Here is a 22,825-nt window from a genome sequence, read left to right as displayed (position 1 = left end):
CTAATTACAAAGGGCTGAGCCTCCCGCAGGAGCCTGTCTCCTGGTGCAGCCCATCTTCCTGAGGCTGCTGGGAACAGGTGGCTCAAGATGTTCCCCATCACCTCTCAGGGCTTACCTAACGCAGGGCTGAGCCACAGCAGAAAAATAAAGAGATGGGAGGTTGGGGAGGGGCAATAAAAGAAGAGGCTGGTTATTTTTCACACATTTGAATTATGCTGATGGCTTACATAAGGTATTTCAATTTGGGCTTTTAAGGGAAGAAAAGGCATGGTTTCTCAGCCAGGGTGGCCAAAAGAATCTGGATTTTTATTTTATTTTATTTTTTAATTCTGCGCTTGATACCTTTATTCTCTTTTTTTTTTTCTCTTTTTTTTTTTTTTTCAACCCAAAAAATTATGTAAGCCTGGGATGAGAGAATAGGGATGTTCACTGTTAGGTCTGTAAATACTGATGTGCCTCACACCAATCCCCCTCCTCAGGTGGTCAAACTGCGCCATCAAACAACTACACACAAACGAACAAACAAAACCAAGCATTACCAGCACTTCTCATATTTATATTTTTGATTTTATTTTTAAATTTTTTATTAAAAAAAAACAACCATTATTACAAATGAACCATTTACTGGAAGGCTTCTGCCAGGGAGAACTCGCATTTCAATCTTCTTTTGTGAATAAAAGGCAGCACAGTTAAAACCCATAGACAATAAACAACCCACTAAAAAAAAGAAATTAAAAAAAAAAAAAGAATGTTTCAAACCATAGCTTATAATTATGCAGTTTCCTCAATATCAATAGAGAGGCTTTTGTTAAAAGCCTTCAATTCATAATTGTGTGGAAGACTTCTAAAACACAGGGGAAGAAGGAAAACAATGTTTGTTTCGTATGTATATATGTATTGCTTGGATACCACTAGTGAACTCAACAAATTTACTTCCTCCAAAGCAACCACCAGACATACAGTCGGTCCTGAGTGACGCATTTGCCCAGAAAGCTGAGCACACACAAGTCATTCTGGCCAAAATTTCCCATTTCTGGCCCTGGTTTGGAGCACCTGGCTTCCCACTTTGGGAGGCTGGATTCCCAGAGATGGGAACCTGGAAGAGGGGCTTTAATTCATCCTCTTCTGGTGTCCCCGAGGGAGGTGGCCCCAAGGCGAGCTCTGGGCAGCGCTGAATTGAGCCCCTGCCCTTGTACATCGTAGGTATCAAGCCCCAAACTGGGTATGTCAAAAACTGCAAATTAACAACTACTTTGTAAAAACAAAACGAACAAAAACAAACAAAAACCTATCCTCAGTGGGGGAACTTTAAGGTCAAAAACAAATAAAAACGGTCTTAAAATATATACATATATATATGGCTTTTAGTTTTTCCTATCCATTTCACTGGAAACAACAATAAATTTAAGGGTGATATTTGGCTTTTTCCCTGTAGCGTTCAGCAGGGCGGGTCGGATGGAGGCGCTGGCTGCAGCTCAGAACCCGCCCGAGTTCTCCTTCATCTTTGCTAGTAGCCTGGAGTAGACGGGAGCTGCGAAGGAGAAGAACCAGGTGGGTTGGACAGACACACGGACACCATCCCTGCCCAGCTATGCTGCATCTTGCTTGCCACAAGACAACAGAATAAACTTTTCTTTAAGGGACAGGACATACGACAGAAATTAGAAACAAGCCTTACCTAGTCGAGGATTCCTTTGAGAAACCTACATGGAAAGAAAATATAAAGTTTGAATAAATATAACAAATCTCCGGCAGCTACAAGATGACTTTACATGGCAATGGGTTCATCCTTAATCTCCAAAAACTACCCTGGAAGGTGCTGGGCTAGAGTCAAGGAGCAGCGCCGAGCTGCTTCCCCAATGGCATCTGTTTGACCTGCGGTTACACAGGATGGCTTTAATAGAAGAAAGCCTTCTGTTTCGGACATTTGGGGAGTCATATTCGCTGCTTGCTAGTTCTCATCCTGACACTGTCAGAAGTGCTGCTGGATGAATGGCCCTTCCATGCTGTAGGCATCATGGAGGTTGACACATACAGTAATGAGCCAAGGCTGCATCTACAGTGTGCTGCAAATCGTAGGCTTCATGTTGCAAAAAGCTTTATTTCTTATATAATTTAATCGCAAGAGAGGATTGATAAGTCCATGAAACACATCTGCTTACTCTCTTTGGAGGTCAAAACCTGAACGCGATGTTATCTTCAAATCACTATTAGCAAAATGTAATTTCTGTGGTTCTACATTGACAGTTTTTTTGCTTTGTTTTTGGTTTTTACCTTAGATAACGCAGACGCCTGTTTGAAGATTTCTAACGCGGGATCTGCAGGCTCGTCACCTCTTTCTTGCGGCCTTGACGCTAAAGATGGGACATAGACAGCACTGAAATTACTAGGTGCGCAGATATACAGATGGCATTCAAAGCACACAGATGCTTCCTTCCAGCATTTCAGAGCACGTGCTGAAAACCCCATAACAGATTAATCCTCCTCAATAAACTGAAGGAACTGCCACATGTCACCTCCCCCTCCCCAAGCAAGGACGGAGATGATGCAAGTTGGGACCAAGGTGAGGCCACAGCTCCAAACATGAGCCAGCTGCAGCCCACAGCCCTTCCTGCCCCCTCTGCTCAGTTCCTTGCTGTTGCCCACGTTAAACGAGAGGGGTTTGTGCTGGCAGCTCTGCCCTGGTGGTGCAGCTCTGAGCATCCCAACCATGACCTACCCTGAGGCTGCAAGACGGAGTTGACGGCGTGAATCACACCGTTCGTGGCCATGATATCGCTCTCTGCAACAGGCTCCTTGTTGACGTGTATTATGTGGTTTTTCTGTTCAGGAGAAGAAAGAAAAAAAAAAAAAAAAAAAAAAGAGAAAATGAGAAACTTTTGTCATCGGTGCTTTCCAATTTTGTCTAAAAAAAGAAAACCCTCACACCCTCACTTTGCATTCATTCATTGCTGGCTGGCTGTAGGCATTTTCATCTTTTCATCTCTCTTGCCAGTTGAGAAGGGCATAACACCAAATGATAGCTGGAGCAGTCAGTCCCCGAGTGGCCAGCAGGTTTTGGAGCACAGACTTCCTACGTGGGCTGGGTGGGAGTGCTGTGCTGCCGTGGCAGAGCCCTTCCATCAGCATCCCAGTGCTGCTGCTTGCACAGGCAGGGATTGCTACAGAGATTGTGGCAGGAGTGAGCAGCTCGGGGCTGGACGTGGCAGGAGCCTGGCACACAAGCTGGCCAGCTCGATGCATTTTGAAGCACCAGCCTTTCCATTTTTGTCCTGCTTTTAATTCCTTGTGCAAAGAGCGGGCCATGAGTTATTTATTCTCTGAAATATATGTTTTTTTCCTCAGCAGGGGATCCTGCATTCTCTTAATGTAGTGCAGAATTTCTGAGATAAAATTGTGCATCTAAATAAATCCTGCTGTGCTAGGGGAGCCCATGCAGAGATCATTTTCATTACACTAAAAAAGACGTGTTAGCTGAACAAGCTATACATCTAATTTATTTATGTTTTTTTTCCCCATGACTCAGAGATAAATTTATAACAGCTCCTGGAAATCATTTGCAATTGGTCTTCTGGGGAGAAAGCTGAAGAAAACCACATTTCAAGGCTGCCAACTCGCTGAATTGAATACATGGCAAGAGTCTCTCCACTACAGCCCTGAAAACACTGCCGATGGGGCCGTACGCGCGTTTAGAAGAGGTTCCCATAGCACCCACATGAGCACGGACATTCTTTGCTCCCGGACACGGACATCTAAACACATAACAGGCAGTGACTCACGGCGCTGACTTCCAGTTTATCTCCCTGCATGGACTTCAGCCTCACGAGCGCGCTGACCGCGCCGCTCACCAGGATCTCATCGGCCATGTGGAACCGGAGGATGTTGCCAAGCTCCTTGGCGTTACCTGGGGGGAAAAAAAACATGTACGTTTGTGAAACCACGTCAGAGCTTGCTTCCCGTATTGCATGTGCTGGAATGACATTACGTGGAAATACCGTAATTTCCTAAAAGGGCAAGGAATCAATGTAAAATTAAAAAGACCGATCAGAAGCACCTCGGTTGGAGCTGGTTAGGACATGGGGGCTGTTCCTGCCTGTGCAGGTCAGGATCCCAGTGAGTCCAGGAAGGATGTTGTCCCAGTGTCCCACCTTGGCACACATCAACCCTGCCCTACACGTGAAATCCCTATCTCTTGGTTATTCTGCAGTCTATTCTTTTTCTTACTGTGCATTATATTAACTTTCTTCTGTTGCTGCTTTCACTTCCCAAGAAAGTTTGAAGAAAAAAAAAGAAAAAAAAAGAGAAACAAAAAAACTTATGTGAAATAGAGCACCCTACACTTGCAAACATCACTATTTTCACCAGCACCAATGACACTTTACATGGCATGATTCCTGGGTAGGAAGGGGAAGAGCTCAGGAGAGATGTCACTGATGGTTTATAGACTGCCGGCCTGATCCCCGCCTCACTGAGTCTCTCTCTGCTCTTCTAGCTGTGCTTTGAACCAGATCTCAGGAAGACAAGAGGCTTCCCCTTCACCGCCTGTTTTCCAGAAGAGGCAGTGATGTGCACAGCACGGGCCAGCAGCCCCGCTCCATGTTCTCCTTTAGAGGCTGTGACTAAAACCCAGAGCAAAACCCAGAGACAGGCGATAGGGAAGAGCTAGTGCAAAAACTGGCCTTCATATAAGAAACCAGAGAAGCTACAAGCAAGGTGGACTTCTTGTTTTGCTGCCCCTATCCGAACACTGTGAGCTTTTTTTCCATTACCATTTTTCTATCATAGCCACAGCTCACACTGCGTATCCTCACCAGCATGATTCACTTCTTCATCACAAGCATAAACTAAATATTTGTGTGAAAAAACAAGAACATCTGAAGTGCCCACATCTGGGATACTTCATTCCTGCAGCCGTTTATAATAGCTACAGAACAGCCCTGAAATATTTATACATTAATCACTAGGCTGGGTGTGCAGGCTGATATTACCAATTCCTCGTTCATGCACTTAAAAGGATAACCAGCCACCATGGGCAGATGCTCCACAAATTATGACGTCAATGTTTGGTTGGGCTTTAATGACGAGAAGACATTACACTCAAATACCTGGCATTGTTTCCAACCACAGCCAATTTCCAACACAAAGAAAACAAAAAAAAATCCTGCAGCTTACCCCAAAGAGGGTTATTAAACATTCCCATGCTTTTTTTTCCACAACTGGCCTGCATGTCTGTGCTTTTCAGGATATTGGTCTCTGTTTATGCTAGACCGGAATATTTGTTGTCTTCTCAGGATCAGGTTGGACTTCCTGCTTTGTCCATATACAAATAGATGGAACAAGAGCTCCATCCTTTTACTACTGAAATTCCATACAGTGTAGCTTGAGTCTGAATGCGGGCCATGTTTTCTGTTTGCAAAACTTACTTTAGATACCCCGATCCTATGTTACCGACGTCCATTTTCACTTCTCTCATCCCTGACTGGAATTTCATAGCACACACTCCAAACATTTCGTAGCACACACAAGCACAAGGCAAGTATAAACCCATGCCCACAGTTTTTGTGAGAGTTCAGTGCCACTCCTTTCTGTGCATCCTCAGCTTTCTGCTGGCTAGGGCTTATCCTAATCTGTTTTGTAGGATGTCCATGCGACCAGAAGACAGACTCAAAGAATATGGCAGACAAACGGAGCCATTCCTCCGGTATCATGCCAATAATACACAGCAGCTGTTCACCTGAATGCTCTAAAAATGCTCACCCATTAGTTTGTTCAGTTCCCCTTGTGGCATGGCTCGGAAAGCTTCGTTTGTTGGAGCAAACACCGTGTAGGTACCTGGCCTGTTCAGGTTCTCCGTTAGACCTGCAGACTGGATAGCAGCCACCAACGTACTGCAAAGCAAGCAAACGTACAACATTAGTGGCTTCACCACAAACTACATTTGTGGTTCTTTGAGCAATAACCTCTTGTGTTCAAGAGAGTTGTGAAGTTACAATTACAAAATCTTGCAAAATCAATTAACCCAAAAGTTGATCGGGTAGGAAACGATCCTGTGAGGTCCAGCCAGAACATGTGAGAAATGGCAGAGCCAGCTGGGGATCCTGAATCCTTGGGGGCAAAGTGGCTAGTGAGGAGACACAGAGGCTTGGCCACAGCACTACTGATGGCAGAGATGGCTTCAGAGCTGGCTTCTAAATGTGCTCACAAGGGGACCACACACTCTTGGCTCACACTTCAATGAAAGGTTACTTAAATCTCACTCCCTGTAATTTAAGAATGAGACTGTGGTTTTGGGTACTCTTTCCATGTAAAACAAAATAAAATAAATTATATGTAGTCATGACTACAATCCGTAATAAATAGAATAACAAATAGAAAGCAGAACAGCAGCTCTTCTGCTCCTAGCTGGCACCTAGGAAGAGCAGAAAGGTCACCTGAAACGATGGTCTGCCTTGAGAACATCCATCACAGAGCCAGTTGGTGGGGTCAGCATTTTGTCCACACTGAACAGGGTCCCAAACCTTCCTCTCTTGTCATGGGCAGCAATGCAGGCATTTTCAATACACAGGTTCTGCAAACACAATCACAGAAAAACAACCTGATTAGTATGTACTTTGAAAGAGGGATATTTACGCATTTCATAATGCTGTTATACTTTTTTCATGTTAACTGTACCAATACAAGTTGTTCAGCCTGCAGAATAGTTGTTACTTATGGTAAGGGACAACAAAAAACAGCTTAATCCCCAGGTCCTGCTCACAATGAAGTGGTCATTTAGAGGCAGTGGTTAAACTGACCAATTTTGAAAAATTCAGCTGGTTTCAAGAGGCTGAGGCCAGACCCCCACCCAGACGGGGGCTCCCCACATGCTGGAGATCCCACCCAGAGCACTGCCAGCTGCAGGCACTTACGTTGCGGTACACAAAAACTCTCAGCTCCTTGTCACCCAGCGTCTGCAGTTTCTGCCCATGGTAAAGGTATTTAGAGGAGAGCTGATCTTTAACAATGTGGTTCAGAAGCAAGTTCTTCGTGTTGCTGTCAACAGAGACAGGTTTATCTGCAGCAAAAAAAAAAAAAAAAAGTGTGGAAACAAGCAGTGATTCACTTAAAATGACCAGAGCCACCAAAAATATCCAAACACGGATTATTTCCCACACCAGGTTTTAATTTTGAAGCTACATGCCCCCGTCTGTAGCTGAGGCATTTAAGGGAGAGTTTGCATGTTTGCACACTGAAACTCAGCCAAAGAGAAATTGTCTGAAGCAGGTCTGTGGCCCACACTGATAGGAGAGAGGGATTTACTCCCCAATTTACCTTTGAATACATCGTTCACTGGGGCAAGGAGAGTCACCCGCTCATTGCCAGTTAGATGAGAACTGAGCCCTGCTTGTCTGAAAAGGTTCATGGACTCAGAAACTTCAGATTCTTGGGCCAACTCAAACAGGGTCTTAGCTGAAAAAAAAATATATAAAAAAAAATAAAGTAATGCATAGTAACCTTGCATTAAAGGCAATCCATCCATTCCTACAAAATACATATGTCCTCTAAATCCATTATTTTTTTGTCAAAAAGAATAATAGACAAAAGAAAGGCAACACAAAGAAATGCAAAAACCCTCCAATACCTGAGTCAGGGATCAGCAGCTCATTAACAAAATGTACAACGCCATTAGTAGCCAGGATGTCCTTGTTGGCAATGATGGGCTTCCCGTTGAGGGTCAGATCTTCTCCACTGCAGCCCACATCCAAGGTGGTCCCTTCCAGCGTCTCCATCGTGAGGCCAGCGATGATGGCCTCAGCACACATGGCTGACTTCAGGATGTGGTGGTTCAGCAGGTCTGCAAGAGAAGCAAGTGCCTTAGTGAGCTGGAAAAGTCAGACACAGAGTTAATGAAGATTTAGGGGCCCTCTTCAAAGGGGAGGGCCCCCTGGATGGCATTGCACAGGGCTCTACTCTAAGGAGTGTGCAGTCATTTCAAATTGTGCTGGCTTCGATTCAGCAGCCTGTGAAATGAAGTGTTCCAAAAGAACAATTTTTATACACTTGTCAACTTTGGTTTTGTGTGGTCGTTTGATTCATTTGTCAGGGGAAGCTACGCTGATAAGTTCTCTTCTGTCGTTAGGTGGATAGAAATCAGCATCACATACAGGAATGCTAAAGAAAGGGAACTGCTCCGGCTCCCTGCTCCGAATCTGGTACCACCCTGTGCCACGTCCACACGCCTTTATCCCAAGAGCTCTGGGCTGTCCAGTTTTAAAAGATGGAAGCTGCCAAGCGTGTTTACTGCGGCTGTCGTCAGATCGTGTCAAGAAGCAGCTCAGATCTATTCAAAAAGGAATTCAAAAGAAGTGCAGAGCTCTCTTCAGTCTTTCACTGGCCTTGGCAAAGAGGCGCTTACCCCTCAGGGCTTCAGGGTCCCCCAGGATCCTGTTCAGGGTCTCTCGTGGGATCTTCTCAAAGGCTTCGTTGGTTGGAGCCAGAAGCGTGTACTGCCCTTCGCTTTCCAGCAAGCTGTTGAGGTCAGAAGCAGCCACAGCAGCCTTCAGAGAAATGAGGAGAGAGGGTAAAACACGTCCAGCCAGAATGCAAAGGTCAGCAGCTTTGTCCAGGCAGTCACTGAGAGCCAGATTTATTACAGCTTTTAGAATTTCAGAGCGCTTACAAAAATCCTGAATAGCTTCTTTCAGCACTTTGGTCCCTTTATAAATTTGGCCTGGCCCTGTGGTTCTCTTGTGCTCCAGAAATCTGAGTACAAGAGCCTTTTTTTGGCCAGCCTCGGAGCTAGTTTGAATACCCTGATATGCCTGGAAAGGGTCATGGTAGTTCCAGTGAATAATTCAGACCAGACCCTACTGCAAAACCCCTCTGCTTTCTACTTTTTTTCCTTAACTTGGCACATACCAAAGCAAACAAGTTGATACTCATCAAATCTGAAGAGTTAACATCTCCTAAGGCCAAGTTTCTGATACAACAGCAAGGAGCCAGACTCCGGCTACATCTTTTTACTGACAACAGTAGCAGGGTGACAGTTATTCTCACAAAATCCTGGTTGCACTGATACCAAAAACATCTCTTCCTAAAGTAAAACAAGCTATATTGGTACAAGGATTTTATCAGCAGCTTTAGTCACAGCACTCAGGCACTGACAAGCTTCACTGGGAATGGGATGAGTGAATATCTTTAGGGATCCCTGGAGCACACGTGGGTTAGACTCACCCGAAGAGTTTCCAGGCTTTCCTCAGTCTCGACGATGTGCTGAATGCTGTTTGTGGTGGTGGAGATGACTTTGTCAATGACGTGAACCACCCCGTTGGTGGCGTGGTGGTCAGCTTTCAAAAGCCTGGCACAGTTCACAGTCACAATCTGCGAAGGGAAAGACGCAGGGGACATTATGTGCACTGAAACAAGAAGGTAGAGCAGCCACCGCTGCTTGTCTATTTCAAACGCAGTGAGCGCTGCAATATTGAAGCAGCAGGAGCCAAAATGTGGTTTAAAAAAAAAAAAAAAAAAAACAAAACATAAAGAATGAGAATGCTCTATCAAAAACCATTTGAGTGGTATCATGTTTAAAAAGCTTTGAAAGTAATCAGTGGTTTTGTCTAGCCCAAGAAAATATGCAACATCAAGCACTTCCCCAGTCACAGTGCTGTACAGCAACACGGGCAACTTCCCCGCGACAGCATCTATGAAACTAGCCTCTTATAAATACTCTTTTCAAGCTCCTTCTGACCATCTATCCTGAATCAGGAGTTTTCAGCCTAAGCATGACATAGTCCTGGAGGTCCACGGACAGTGCAGAGGTGCAAGGCAGCAGAAAAGGAAGCCCCTGGTGGGTAGGTTTGATGCAAACATCTTACCCCGTTGGGATAGTGGTGAATCTGGATAGGCAGGTTCTGGTACATGGAGTTAAGTGTTGTCCCATGCTTCAGGTCATCCGTGAGGACCCTTTTGTTCACCATGTGGTAGCGGAGGGCGTTGAGCAACTCGATGTTGACATTACTGACCAAGGAGTCCAGCGTTTCCTGAAAATCAGCAAAATTCGTTTTTTGTGCTGAGCCTGTTGGTGGGGAGAGTACAGAGGTTTGGCTGCATCGAAGATCCCTGCGTGTTAGGTGAGGTACTCAACTTCATGCCACCAGGGCAGCTCTATTTTCCATAAAGCTCCATCTTTGGCCTTCAAGCAGCAGCGAGCAGCTCTGGAGGCCCTGTCCTTGGCAGACAGATGGGCAAGGGCAGCAAGCTCCAGTGTGGGGTCACTGCATTCACGGGGATGCACCATTTGGTGCATCAGAGGACAGCGGTGGCAATTTCAGGAGTGGGAATTTCACAAGACACAGAGTGAGAAAACTGAACCCGATGTTAAGGAGACGTAGATGTAGCAGAGCAGGGGAACTCACTGATGCAAGGAGGCTGCAGGTTTTCAGAGGCTCCGGTTGGGACTGGGTACTTGTACCAGTTAGTAAGAACAACCGGAGTGGTGAAGTAGGGGCCAGCCAGAAAAATAATGAAAGGGATGGAAAATCTCTTGCTGTGGTCTTATTGCAATCCCTGACATTAAGAAACAGGGAAAACTGAATGAGGTGATTTCTACGTCCACCCACTGGGGAGCATCCACACCTCTCTCCAGTGCTGGGCTCGTTCAGAAATCAGGCTCTGGGGCTGATGGACCGGGACAGCGATCTCCATCTCGGAAACTCGCAGCCCTCCCTGCATCAGGACCGCGTCTGTTCTGCCAGCTGGGGCTGGAGTCAGACCCCTGCAGAGCTGGATCTCCACTAGAGAAAGCCAGAGGAAGCGGGGAACGAAGAGGAGTTATATCTTACAGCAGACAAGGAAGCCCAGGCCTCATTACTTGGGGCAAAAATCGTAAAACTTCCAGGTCCTTCGATTTCTGGCCGTAGGTTAGACCGGTCGGAGTAGAGCTGCGTGGTGGCCGAGCCAACAACTCCCAGGGTTTCGTAGATGTTTGAAAGTGGCAGCGCTGAAAGAAGAGAAGGTTATGTTCCCGACACACCACTCACCTCAGTCACAGCGGTGTAATCCAAGATCTAGTCTGCGGGCTTTGCTGGAGTCACACCGCATGTATACAGATGTTTAGGGGGGAAAAGCAGACTCTAACTCTGTGTACCTGGCCCGATACACGCCGCTGCTCACTGCAGCCCTGTGGCTGAGTGCCAGCACCCAGCTCGGGGACAGGAAGCGCTGGGACAGCAGGAGCAGGAGCCTTGCTTCAGCAGAGCCACCAAACCCGCTCCCGGCCCGCCAGCAGCTGAGCTGTATTTGCTATTAAATGAAATTTTGCTCAACTCACCCTTGCCAAAACAGAAATGAGCAGAGACTGGCAGAACAGTCTGCTGCTTTATCGCTACCTTGCATTGCGTTTCCAACACAGCTCTATTACTTGTTGGACTCGGTAATTCCCCACAGCCCTCCCTTGCTTGATTGACTTTAATTATATTCGAGGTTTTTACGTTGTCTGGGACTTTCTGCATGCTTTGGAGCTGAGCTGGTGCTCAGCTGGTGCTCTGCTGAGTCCGTTTTTGACTCGTTCAAAGCAAGCTTGTGCACAAATTGCAAAAATCAAATCAACTTTGAGCAATTTTCTAATATTTCCCTTCAGTGGGCCGAGGTATAATTTTAAGAAGTGTAAAAAATGCCAAATGTCTTTACCAGCTGGGCAGCCTTTCTCTCCAGGAACTTTTTCATATCCAGGACAGCATTCGTAGCTGATTACTCTGGAACAAGAGATGGATACGGCAGATTAACTGATAGCTCCTCACTGCTTTTTCTCTGTTAGCTACAATCCTGTCTGCGTTCATCCCTGTGTGGTGAGGTTTCCGAAGCAGCGTCTTCCTTAGAAACATACACTTGAACAAAAGGCAAACCACAGTTTTTATCGCCTCCAGGGCTGCATGTTGCCAACCTCCCCACAGAACAAAAACAGACAATTTATTTTCAAAACCACACTTGCCCAGCAACTTTGTCAGTCCCTGTACAAACGGTGGCTGGAGACCGAAGCCACGGTCCCAGCAGATGACCTGAGCAAGGCAGTGAGCGCAGCACAAGCTCGAATCAGGACCTACACAGCACAGAAAGAGGCAAGGCAGACACCAAAATATCCAACATATCTGAATTATTTATTTACTTAGCTTCAGGGGGAGTCCAAGTCATCGAGTTCAGCCTCTTCCTCGGGAGGATTTGGGGTTCTCCCAGTGTTACAACCGATCACAGTTTGGGCAGCGCACTGCAGCTCCAGTACGGCTGCCCTACAAATCTGCCGAGCATCGCCCTGCGTTTCACCCCATTCTTGTCTGCCACCAGAAAATATTCGCTTGTTTAGAGCAAAGTTGGCATGACAGGCCTGGAGGCAAAGGGACACCTCTGGTCTTGGATGCCCTGGCCCCAGGACCTGGAATAAGCCCTGCAAGGAGAACTTCGCCGGGATGCCTGTGCCTAGGTGGGCATCCCAGAGGGTGACGCTGCACCCCGGCTTTGCTACCAGGGGGCAGGGGTCCCCCTCCCGGGGACACAGGGAGCCCCAAGGGTGTCAGATGCTAAAGAAGCACGAGCTGCCTGAATGCTGCACCCATTGTCCGCAGCTCGGTGGGAAATGGAAGTCGTCTGATTCTCAAAGCTGCCCTTTAAAGGGAACAAGTTTCCATACAAACAGGGGAAAAAAAAAAAATAAAAATCAACCCAGAAGTTGCCTGTTTAATTTTCACGAGGGTTTCTTTCTCTTATTGCTTTTATGCTTGGTGTGAAAGGAGCGAGGCAATCTGGTAGGTGGGCAGGGACAGCAAGGCACTAGGTGTTCCTCCCAAAGACAAGCCTTTCCTCTGTGCTCCTGCCTGGATTCGAGACAAGCCCGGTGCTGCAGTGCTGAGCCTCCGCATACTCACTCAGAGAGAAAGGAAAATCCTCAAACTCAGATATTTGTCATCATTTTAACACTGTTAACAAACAGTGGAAATGCCTGGGGTTTAAGAGGGAATTCTTCAGGGTAATTAAGAGCCAGTAAGTGAAACAAATACCTGCTTTTCTGTGACAGAAGCAAATAAATTCTGTGTCACGGTTTCCTAAGAGAATTACAAAGCAAACCCAGACTGATTGTCTAGACATTATATATTCCATGTGGGAAAGAGCTTGCCTAAAGCAATCCCTTCCTTTGACTACTGGAGATCTTAACACCCTGCTGCTCCACTTTCCCCAGCCCCCGGCTCGTGTTCATTAGAAACACACACTTTCTCCCCCCACCACTTCCCTCCCCGACCTCCAATTTTTCTTTTTTTCACCCTAGAAACTAAATCCAGTCTAGACAGTTCCCTCGGTTCAGACCTGTAATCAAAGACGACGAGCTGATTAAAAAGAAATCGTTGCAGAGTTCAGCATAAATAATTCCTGAGTGCTGACGTGGGCTTTAAAAGGCGTATTTATAGATCGATCGGAGATTAATGAGCCGCGAGGAGGGGCAGGACGGGGCGCACGCGGGCCGTGGCGCGGGCTCAGGGCTGATGCTGCTCCAGTAGCAGGGTGAGGGCAGTGGGACGGGATGCAGAGACCACACCGCCGGATTTTTTATTATTTTTTGGGGGTGGGGGAGCATCTCTGGCACCACCCCACCGGGGAAGCCAGAGGCAAGAAGCACCAAGGCCAGTTATGGGGTCGGCACAGGCCCCAGTCTCTGAAGCTGACCTACGAGCACCGCCTGGCTCCGTGCACCACGTATGCCATTCCCACCCTCACCTCCCTGTTCCTTCTTCCCATCTTGTCCTGTATGATCTCAACTGTGATTTTTTAATTTTTAATTAAAAGAAAAGAAAAAGGACCAGGTGAACACAGAGGTGCTCAGGCAAATGTTTGCGCCTACAAGGAGCCAGTCCCAGGGATCACGAAACCATCTTCAGCTTCAGCCACTTGCTCTCCTGTGGCTGTGCCTTGATGAAAGCACAAGACCACACAAGATATCCAGCCCCCAGGGAGCAGCATGGCCGTGGCTGAAGGCTGCTCCACCTCATTTTCAGGACTTGGTACCCTGCACCTCCAGAAGGGAGCACGGCTGCTCCTTTGACACGTGTTCCTCCGTGAGGCCCAGCGGAGAGGGGCTTTCCCATGCCAGAGGCGGCTAACCTGGCCCTGCTGTCCACGGGCTTTGGCTGCACCAGGAGAGGGATCAGAGGGCAAAGGATGCCCCACAGCACAGCCCCGTATGGAGACGTCGCCCCACCTGCGCTCCCCTACACCGCCAGGCAGGCAGCACCAGAGGAGCTGCGTGCTCAGGATCAGAGCATCAGCCGGGGGGTTGCTCTTAATGGCAGGGGGACACAGCGATGGGATAAAGCCCTAAAAGCTCCCTAACCACGCAGCAGATTCAGCACAAAAGCCAAGCCAAGTGCTTAGAAACGCTGTACTGCTAAACGTCCCCGTGTCCTGGTGCAGAAGCAAGCTCCCTGCCTTTTATTAGTCATTGTCTCACCACCGCTGCATTCTTAGGGCCTGAAATTAAAATTTAAGTGCATTTTTCAAGGTAATAAAAACAAGCTAAGGCATGTATTAGTGAATAAAGATCCATTTGTAATAATTTCCTGTAATAAGTCCCATATGTTTCGTTTTCGCAAAAAGAGTGCCAGGGCTCATATTTTTTCCTGAATAGAGGAAAGTAAATCAGACAAAAAAAAAAAAAGTTAAGAGGAAAAGAAAAAGAAAGTAGTAGGGCAACTTACTGCTACTAGTTATTGCTCAAAGAAAAAAAAGAGAAAAAGGAGGAGACTCTTGCCTTGTTCACTACACAAAAAGAGCGCGTGTGGGAGGCAATCAACTGCAAACCCCTCTTCTAGAAGAATGAGTCCAGTGCATAAGGAAGATAGAAAAATATAAAAAGCACAGGCGCAACTATGAGAATATACCCTAAATAAACTATTTCTTTGGCCTTGGAATAACCAACAGTGGAAAATTACCTAATTACCAAAACAATCTTGTTTCAGTGCTCATTAAAATCAAAGTAGTGTCGGACTTCTTGCCAACTGCCTTATCTCACTTCATCAGAAAGTAATGCAATGATAAAATGTACATAAATCCTCTATCTAATTTCTCCCTAACCGCATGAGCCAATACTTTAGCAAAGAGAAGAAAAACAGTGGAAAAAGAAAAGCAGATAAAGAGGTGGGAGTCCCCTTCTGATCCATGAGTTGAATTTTCCATCGCGCACATCCAGTTCCAGCGGCGCACTCCATCCCGATGGACCCAAAGATGCCAGTCAAGAAGCCAGCGTGCAGAGCCTCAGCACCAGGTCTCGTGTTTATGGCCATAGCTGATTTCTTTCTGGACACAGCTCCTCTGCACCCCAGGGGCCCCGAAAGTGAGCCTAGAGCAGGCTCTGACGGGTCATGCACATGGGGACAGGACCAAAGGCCAAGCACATCCGAGCCTCTCGTGTCACTGCATGTCTCCGGGCACAGGATGCAATTGTCCTAGGAGCATCCTATGACTTATGCTGTTGGATTGCAGCAACTTTTCTGCCCTTCTCTCTCAAAGATGAGTTTCCTTTCTGCCAACCAGCTCTGCGGGAGCTCACTTTGCTTCTCTGCAATACCTATTCTCTCACTGACCTCACTCCCTGCTACCTGTTTGAAACACAGCTCAGAGCAAGAAAAGAAGTCAAAAATCAAAGCAGTCAAAGCTGTCTTCCTAGAGGCAGGTATTTGCATCTGCAACTCACTTCCAACCTGTGGCACCACTGGCCCTTTAAGCAAATAAAGAGGATAACTGGTCAAAAGTGAAGTAGGTGAGATAGGAAAAGCATCTCCCAGCACAGGACTGCTCCTCTCAGAGGTGGAAAAAGCCTTTAGGAAGAGGAGAGAAAAGACCGTGCTTATCCACAGGTGCACCAGCTCTGGTGGGAGACGGCACAGGGTCCCCTGCAGGGCTGCAGGAGTGGATCCAGCCACCAAAGGGAGGACCCAAGGACACAGCTTCGGGAGAGGGCTTCTGCCCCCAGGTATGCTGCCAAACGTGCCAAACCCTGACTCTTTCTGGGATTTAAAAGCATGCGGTGCTCTCAGAGGCTCTCCCAGCCCCACGCAGAGGGCCAGTTTTGGGGTTCATGCTGAGCACCATGGACTATGCCCATGCACTCTCCTGGGAGCCCAGGCACCAAGGATGGAGCAGCACCAGGCCCCTGACACCTCTGCAGAAGTCTGATTGCTGCAGCCTAACGCCTAACATCCCGACCGGCTCCTGATTGCTTCCAGACGCCGGGAGCACCACGTCCAGTGGGAGCCATCACCAGCAAACGCCTGTAATCAGAGCTGTGTCCCGGGGTCCTCCGGAAAATCTGAGTCAAGGCACGTGTCCTTTGTTCTGCACAAGCGCTGCGAAAGGGCAAAGTAAGGCACAGGCTCCAAAGTGACTAGGAAAAGAGGAAAAGACAGTAAAACCCATTGTTGAGATGATGCGAAGTGAAGAATGGTGAGCTAGTCCCACGTGCAGTGGGAACATTATCTCATAGGTTAACACACAGGTTAATGGTGTGCATGCTTCATTCTCAGCAGTGCGTCACTGGAGAAGACATTTGGGGAAAAGCAGAGCAAGAGAGGTTGGAAGAGATCACCCCAACTCCCCCGACGAAATCCAGAGGTACAGCCAGATGCCAGGCCTTCCGGCTCCTTCTGGAGATAAGCAGCTGAGTTTGCCTCTGCCAAATACAGCTGCAGACATGGGTTGCTTGACGTTTAGTTTCTGATCTGCTTCCGAGCTGAAGCAATCCTGGGGTGGAGCAGCAAAGCCACCCCATGTCCACAGCAGAGTCGCATCTTGTTGGGAGGCCCACCATGCCGCTCTACTATCTGAAGGGGCAACAATGATACCACATGGCCATGCCATAATCTGGTCCATTTTATGTTAAAAAAAAGCCACTATTCAACCAAGATGAGAGTCTGAACTCTAATCATCCATGTTAAGTCTTACCAGATTTTATGGTTTTATAGAATTAGGGTTTGGAGGAGAGTGTTTGTTTCTTTTCACAATATTGCCTCTCTCTCTTTTTTACAAAGAAAATTGGACTTAAGGGAAACCTGCCCAACACATGGTACATCCCGCAATGCATCCCCCTGAATTACAGAACTGCCTTATTTGAGATGAACACAAGGGTAGAACAAGGAAAGGCCACGCGCAGGGCCAGTTTTACCTCCCTCCTCACAACACCAACACAAAACCCACGAAACTAAATCTGATAGCCGGCAAGCACAGCTAAACCAACAAAGGCAACCAAAATAAAAGCAGCCCAGCTCACCACAGCTGAAGATCTGCTGTTTACTTCACAAACATGGCTTATTTAATCCCCACTAAAGAACAGCATGTTCCTATAGATCCAATTACAATTTACATTGGACCACACCAGACGCACACCGGCTGATTTCTGCTGCGTGTCCTAGATCAGCGGTTTCTTGCAGTCTGTGATTTCGGCCTAGAAGAAATCTCCTGGACTTTCCTTGCAGCTTTTGCTGTCTGAGGAGGGACGGTGCGCGGCCGGGGGGCCACCACCTCCTGCGACTCGTGTGGAGTCCCCAAAGCTATCTGAGAGCCATGGGGCCGGGGCCGGCAGCAGTGGCTAACGCCGTGTGCGTGCTCAGGCCAGGGCCAGCAAATGTCCCCGAGAGCCCTGGTTGGCCTACACCAAGGAGAAAGCTTCCCCCGTGCTGCTCTGCAGCCTGGCAGGGAGTCAGGCACGCGATTATCTGCTGACTGCATCGCTCAGAGGAATGTCCCGGGGCTGCCCGCACGGCTACGTTACACGACAGCTACTTGAATATTTTTGTTTGCGATCTTAGATGTGGAATTGGCCTGCAAGTGTAATTAACTTTCCTGGTGGAGTCATCAGAGTGCTGGCTAAAACTGACACTTCTTTCCCCTTATTTCTCTTTCCTCTTCCAAAGAAAACACGTGTAGATGAATTTTGTGTTTTCTCCAATAACCATCAGCTCTGGGTTGCCTTTTTTTCTTTTTTTTTCTTTTATTTTTTTTCCAGCGAGGCAGCATTGGGCCTAGCAGTGAGAGAGGCACAGCTAAGTACTAGAAACCATCTGGAACCCACTTCATCACAGCATCGAGAGCTATACAGGTACGTATAGAAATGCAACTAGAATAAATCACCAGGGTTTGAATTTACACGGTATTTTCCATTCTTAACATTGAAGTGTTTCAGAATCATGTTTGTCATTTGGAAAAAAGAAAAAAAAAAACAAGACACAATATTTCTTTGGTAGTGAAAGGCTAAAGCAACCCTTAGCACACACACAATATAAGTTCACCCAGTGTCTGTTGCACCATTCATTTTCCCCACCCAGCAGCCGCCTCCTCTTGGGTCTTGGGGCGACCCGGGGGGGCTCCCGAGTACTTACGTTGACTTCCCGCAGATCTTCCTCTGGTACCACTGCTTGCAGTTCGTGAAGTATTTCCTGTTCGTGCCGATCAGCTTCTGCACCGCGCAGACGTTGGGGCTGCAGGGAGGGACAGAGCAGAGGAGGGTCTGAGAGCCTGGAAAGCCCCACCGTGGGTGTGACGAAGGGAACTGGGAGCTGCGAGCTGACTTTGCAGGTCTCAGAGTGAAGGAAGCAGTGAAAGAGACCTCTCTACCTCTCTCCACTCTGCAAGGTTATATCTTCCTTCACTGAATGCAAAGCTTGGCTTCTCTCCATGCTCTACTCCTCCTCAAAATATAAAGGAATTGAGTTATAGTAGTTCGGTCGGGATTTCTATGGTGAACACCAACTTCTAATTTGGAGTCCTCAGTGAAACCCAATAAATTTCTGCAATATTTCAAATATTTCCCCCCAAACCCATTATTTTATTGTTTAGGACCTAAAAAAGGACATATTTATCGACACCAAAACCAAGATGGGCACTTTTGCTGCCTAACAGACTCAGCCTATGCTGGACACAGACGTGAGCTACTGAAGGGGAAGACGAGCAAGCGGCACTGCCCGCCACGGCTTCGATGCACTACGCGTGGCGGCTGTAAGACCTCAGCCTGAGAGGCACCGATCGCTGCTAGCCCACCAGGGAAGCCCATGCTCAGCACCACCCGTGTGACTTGTCCCACTGGAAGCTGGCAGCAGCCTTCCAGCTGTCGAAGAAGTGGTGTCATGGGGAGCAAAGCTGTGGTCAGACAGGAGCCGACTCGCATTTTTGGCCAGCGCACCATTCCCAGCTCACCGTCTCCAGTTGCCACCCTCCATGGTTTGTGTGCCAGCAGCTCTGGCCAAGGGTGTGGGCAAGGCAGGGGCCTTGAGATGTGATTTTATAGACCTGGGCTTCAAACAGAGGTGCAGCAAATGCCCCAAAACACTGCAGATGCTCGGCCCAACTGCCCCTGGCTTCCCAGCACCAAAACCATGCCCTCATTGCAGCAGCGGCACAGAAAAGTATGAGCAGAGTTGGCTGCCAGAATGATAAGGGGAAAATAAATAATTGAGTAAAATACACAAATCATCACTTCGAAGCCCTCTGCTCTGCACCTTCCAAGGCACAACTCTGGATGGGGCACGGAGCTGCTGCCATGGAGGTCTCACTGACCTCCTTCGGGAAGCAGACGGACATTTGTCCCCATGTGGCTGGGACACTGCCACTCACCTGCCCCAGCTGCCAAAAGCAGGCTCTGCAGCCCACCGCCAAGTCCTCCTGCAGGCGTCTTTGCTTCGCACCAGCATCCCAAACCCAGCTCTCTCAAACAGGTCACCCTGCCCATCCTTAGTGTGAATTAATATGAGGGTCTCCTCTACGTTGGTTAAATCCAGCATCAGCCTCAGCAGGAGCTTGGCTTGCCTTCAACGAGCTTTTGCTGATGTGACTACAGCAGGGCCCTGCGGTGGCAGGATTTGACCCTGCCAGGCCCTGGCACTGCCACAAGGGACAAAGTGGGGACCCGTGGGACCTCGGAGAATTAGGCTCGCTGCATCCCTTGTTACTGCCCTACCCAGTCAGGGTAGGTTGCTGCTGCATGAAAGCGTTTAACTCCCTTTCTGTACATAAGGTGAGGGACAAGGAGAAAGAATCTACCGAAAAAAGGTAGAAATCACAAAGCCAAACTTTCAGCTGGTGCAAGCTGGCACCGGCTCAGCAACTTCCACGCCAAATCCCGGCTGAGAGACACGTCTGTGCTCAGTGACTCAGCCCACCTCGGCTCCTCCGGCCCCGGCGCGCCGAAATGTGGTTCCAATTACACTGAAATTCCAAATCTTGCCTCGATTTCAGCGTCTGGCTGACGGCAGTGGACAATCCCTCTAATATTCGTCTTGACAAGCCTGGCTACTGAAGGACTTGTTTGATCACTTCCCCCATATCCCTGGGAGCAGCCTGCCAAGAAAACTCCTGGGCAGCCCCAAACCTCCTGCTTTGCCCCCTCCTCCCTGCCCGGGACCCGGCGCCGCCGGGCTGCTCGCTGACTTTTTGGGAAAAACTTCCCCGTTTTAACCCCGTGCGGAGCAATCCCCCCGAGGGCCGCGTTATCAATGATTCCCACAGGCAGGCTGTAGTAGCGGCTCCCCGCCGTGCCTGTTCTGGTGCTTTGCCCAGTCTGGCTTAAAATGAATTTGTCAACACTCTCCCCGCTCCTCGTTGGAGTTCATCACCTCTGCCATGCCGTTCCCAGCTGACTCACGGATAAAACCGCCCATTGTTCGCCTGCGTCTGAAGCCTTCCCCTTGGCAGGCAGCAGCTGGGAGCTGCCGGGGCAGGGGCAGCCCTTGGGAAGGTGCACCAAAGAGCAGGACCCCCGTATGACCCCCCGAGTCCCGCAGCAGCTCCCTGCCGTGACTGCACCCACGCACCCAGATTTTCATCTTCAGATGTTCATACTCCTCCCCACATGCTTCTCATCTCGCCCCCCCAGCACCTGAGCTGATTCACTTAAAAATAATTAAGCTGTACGAGTTTTGCTGCAGAGCCAAGCCCTGCCACCCAACTCGTTCCCAGCTCAATGGGAGCATTGATGGTGCGGGGGGATGCTCAGAGCAGAAAGGGTGGCATTCCTGGTCGCACATCCCTCCGGAGCTCCTTCCTGCAAGCGAAACAACACGCCTCACATCCCAGAGCTTTTGGGCTGCTTTTCTGTTGCCGTGTCCCTTTGACACATCATTAATCAGCGTTCAGAATTTCGTTTAAAAACTCGCTCGGGATAAATTGCTCTCCCCATCGGAAAGCAACCAGCGAGCCAAGTGCTGCTGTCAGCTCTGCCGGGTTTATCTCAGCAGAACTTCTCCTCATCTGCAACCCTGCCATACCAATGCCTCGTGCCTCCTGCAGCTCTCAGGCACCGGCAGGGAGTGAGTTCACATCCCACCCCGTGCCTCCCGTGATGGCACAGGGACCAACAGGCTGCTCCTCAGACACAGCTGCACTGGTTTACACCAGGGATATTGGCAGAACGGGATATTTACTTTGTTTCAGATCACGTACAGATGGATAGCAGCACTGTATTTGTGTGTAAATCCCTGCAGCCCTTTCAGTACTGAGATTTTACCAATAGGCGTCCGCTCAGGATTTGCCCGTAAGGTTCTCCGTCGGGTGAGATACCCAAACAGTGCTCCCCTTCTTGAACAAGGCTGACCTGGAGCCCCGCCAGGTAACGTATCAAATTGCAATATCTCAGCCTGGTTTTTTACAACGGGATTCGTGACCCTGCCCTCAGCAGCCCATTTAAATGGAAGCTGCGGCTCAATCAATGTCAGCACCGCCAGAGACAAAAGCCAGCTGAAGCGTCTGTCATCGTTCACTCTGCCTATTCCCCATTCCCCATGCGTTATAAAAGCAGTGGGGGCAGCCGCTAACAGCTGGCCAGCTCTCCACCTATCAATAAAAAGAGTCAAACCACACAGCCCATAACACAGAGACGTACAGAGATGTCTACCTGCATTTTTGGGGTGTTCCTTATCTCAGAAGGTGTACGATTAAGTAAGGGATTAGTTTGCTCAGGAAAACTTTCAGGACTGATAGTTAAAGACCAAGTTGGTGCTTACTCCATAAAGCCACCCGTCTGCCACTGAACCAAGTTCCTTTCTTTTTCTGCAAACTCTTGAAAAGGGGAACTCCTTCCACGAAACGCGTAAGTGAAAATCCGATGATTTTTTTTATCCCCTTCACGGGGATGAACTGATAAAGAGGGGTCTAAGACGACCACTGGACCATTAAGCATCCTGAAGGAAAGGAAGAAAGGGGAAAGAAGGAAAAGCCCCCGGGGGTGGGAAGCCCCCGGGCAGAGCGCAGCGAAGGAACCCGAGCCGCGACCCCCGGAAAAAAAAAAAAAAAAAGTTTTGGGGGGGTGTTTTTTATTTTTTTTCCCCCCTCCCCTCTCCCCTTCTCGCCCCGGGGGCGCGCAGCGGCCGCTTACCCGTGCTGGCGGCCGCGGAGGCGGCTGTGCTGCAGGACCTGCTGGTACGGGGACTTGGCGGCCAGCCCCAGCCCCAGCCCCAGCGCCAGCCCCAGCGCCAGCAGCAGCGACAGGCGTGCCATGGCCGGGATGGGCCGGGACGGACCGCGATGGGACGGGACGGGACGGGACGGGACGGCTCGGGCCGGGCCGGCGGCGCCCGCGCCTCCCGTTAAATGCGGCGGCGGCGCGGGGCGGGGAGCGGAGCGGCCCCGCGGGGGGAGAGGAGCCGCCGGGCGGCCCGGCCTTGCGGGAGGGGAGGGGAGGGGAGAAGGGGAGGGGAGGAGGGGAGAGGGAGAGGGAGACGCCCCCGGGGAGGGCATCCGTCCACCCACCCATCCATTCATCCACCCCCACACCCACCCACTCACTCATCCATTCACCCACCCATCCATCCCCCCGTCCATC

General features: G+C 48.9%; 1 protein-coding gene across 1 annotated transcript; it reads right to left on the bottom strand.

Annotated features, from left to right (window-relative positions):
- Positions 1-548: 548 nt before the first annotated feature.
- On the bottom strand, positions 549-22,625 carry TGFBI (transforming growth factor beta induced). The gene is made up of 17 exons (XM_083799153.1): positions 22,379-22,625; positions 18,393-18,491; positions 11,668-11,732; positions 10,821-10,978; positions 9,855-10,019; positions 9,214-9,360; positions 8,396-8,537; positions 7,622-7,834; positions 7,312-7,449; positions 6,909-7,054; positions 6,432-6,568; positions 5,758-5,888; positions 3,780-3,904; positions 2,720-2,822; positions 2,275-2,354; positions 1,679-1,703; positions 549-1,531 (listed from the first exon to the last, which is right to left on the bottom strand). The coding sequence occupies exons 1-17, from the start codon at positions 22,498-22,500 to the stop codon at positions 1,476-1,478; spliced, it is 2,052 nt and encodes a 683-aa protein (XP_083655279.1). The 5' UTR covers positions 22,501-22,625; the 3' UTR covers positions 549-1,475.
- Between the last annotated feature and the right edge of the window lie 200 nt (positions 22,626-22,825).

Source organism: Anser anser (assembly GCF_964211835.1).
Source record: "Anser anser genome assembly, chromosome: 14".
In the NCBI taxonomy this organism is placed as follows: domain Eukaryota; kingdom Metazoa; phylum Chordata; class Aves; order Anseriformes; family Anatidae; genus Anser; species Anser anser.
The sequence above is the reverse complement of the archived record's forward strand: the minus strand, read 5'-3'. Positions and strand labels throughout refer to the sequence as shown.

Bases quoted from the DNA above. Each gene is read 5' to 3' on its own strand.
- TGFBI (XM_083799153.1), bottom strand. From the start codon at position 22,500: ATGGCACGCCTGTCGCTGCTGCTGGCGCTGGGGCTGGCGCTGGGGCTG. The intron at 7,450-7,621 runs GTATTGGAGGGT...TTTTTTTTTCAG, and splicing joins GCTGCTGATCCCTGACTCAG to CTAAGACCCTGTTTGAGTTG. The intron at 1,532-1,678 runs GTAAGGCTTGTT...TCTCCTTCGCAG, and splicing joins TCAAAGGAATCCTCGACTAG to CTCCCGTCTACTCCAGGCTA.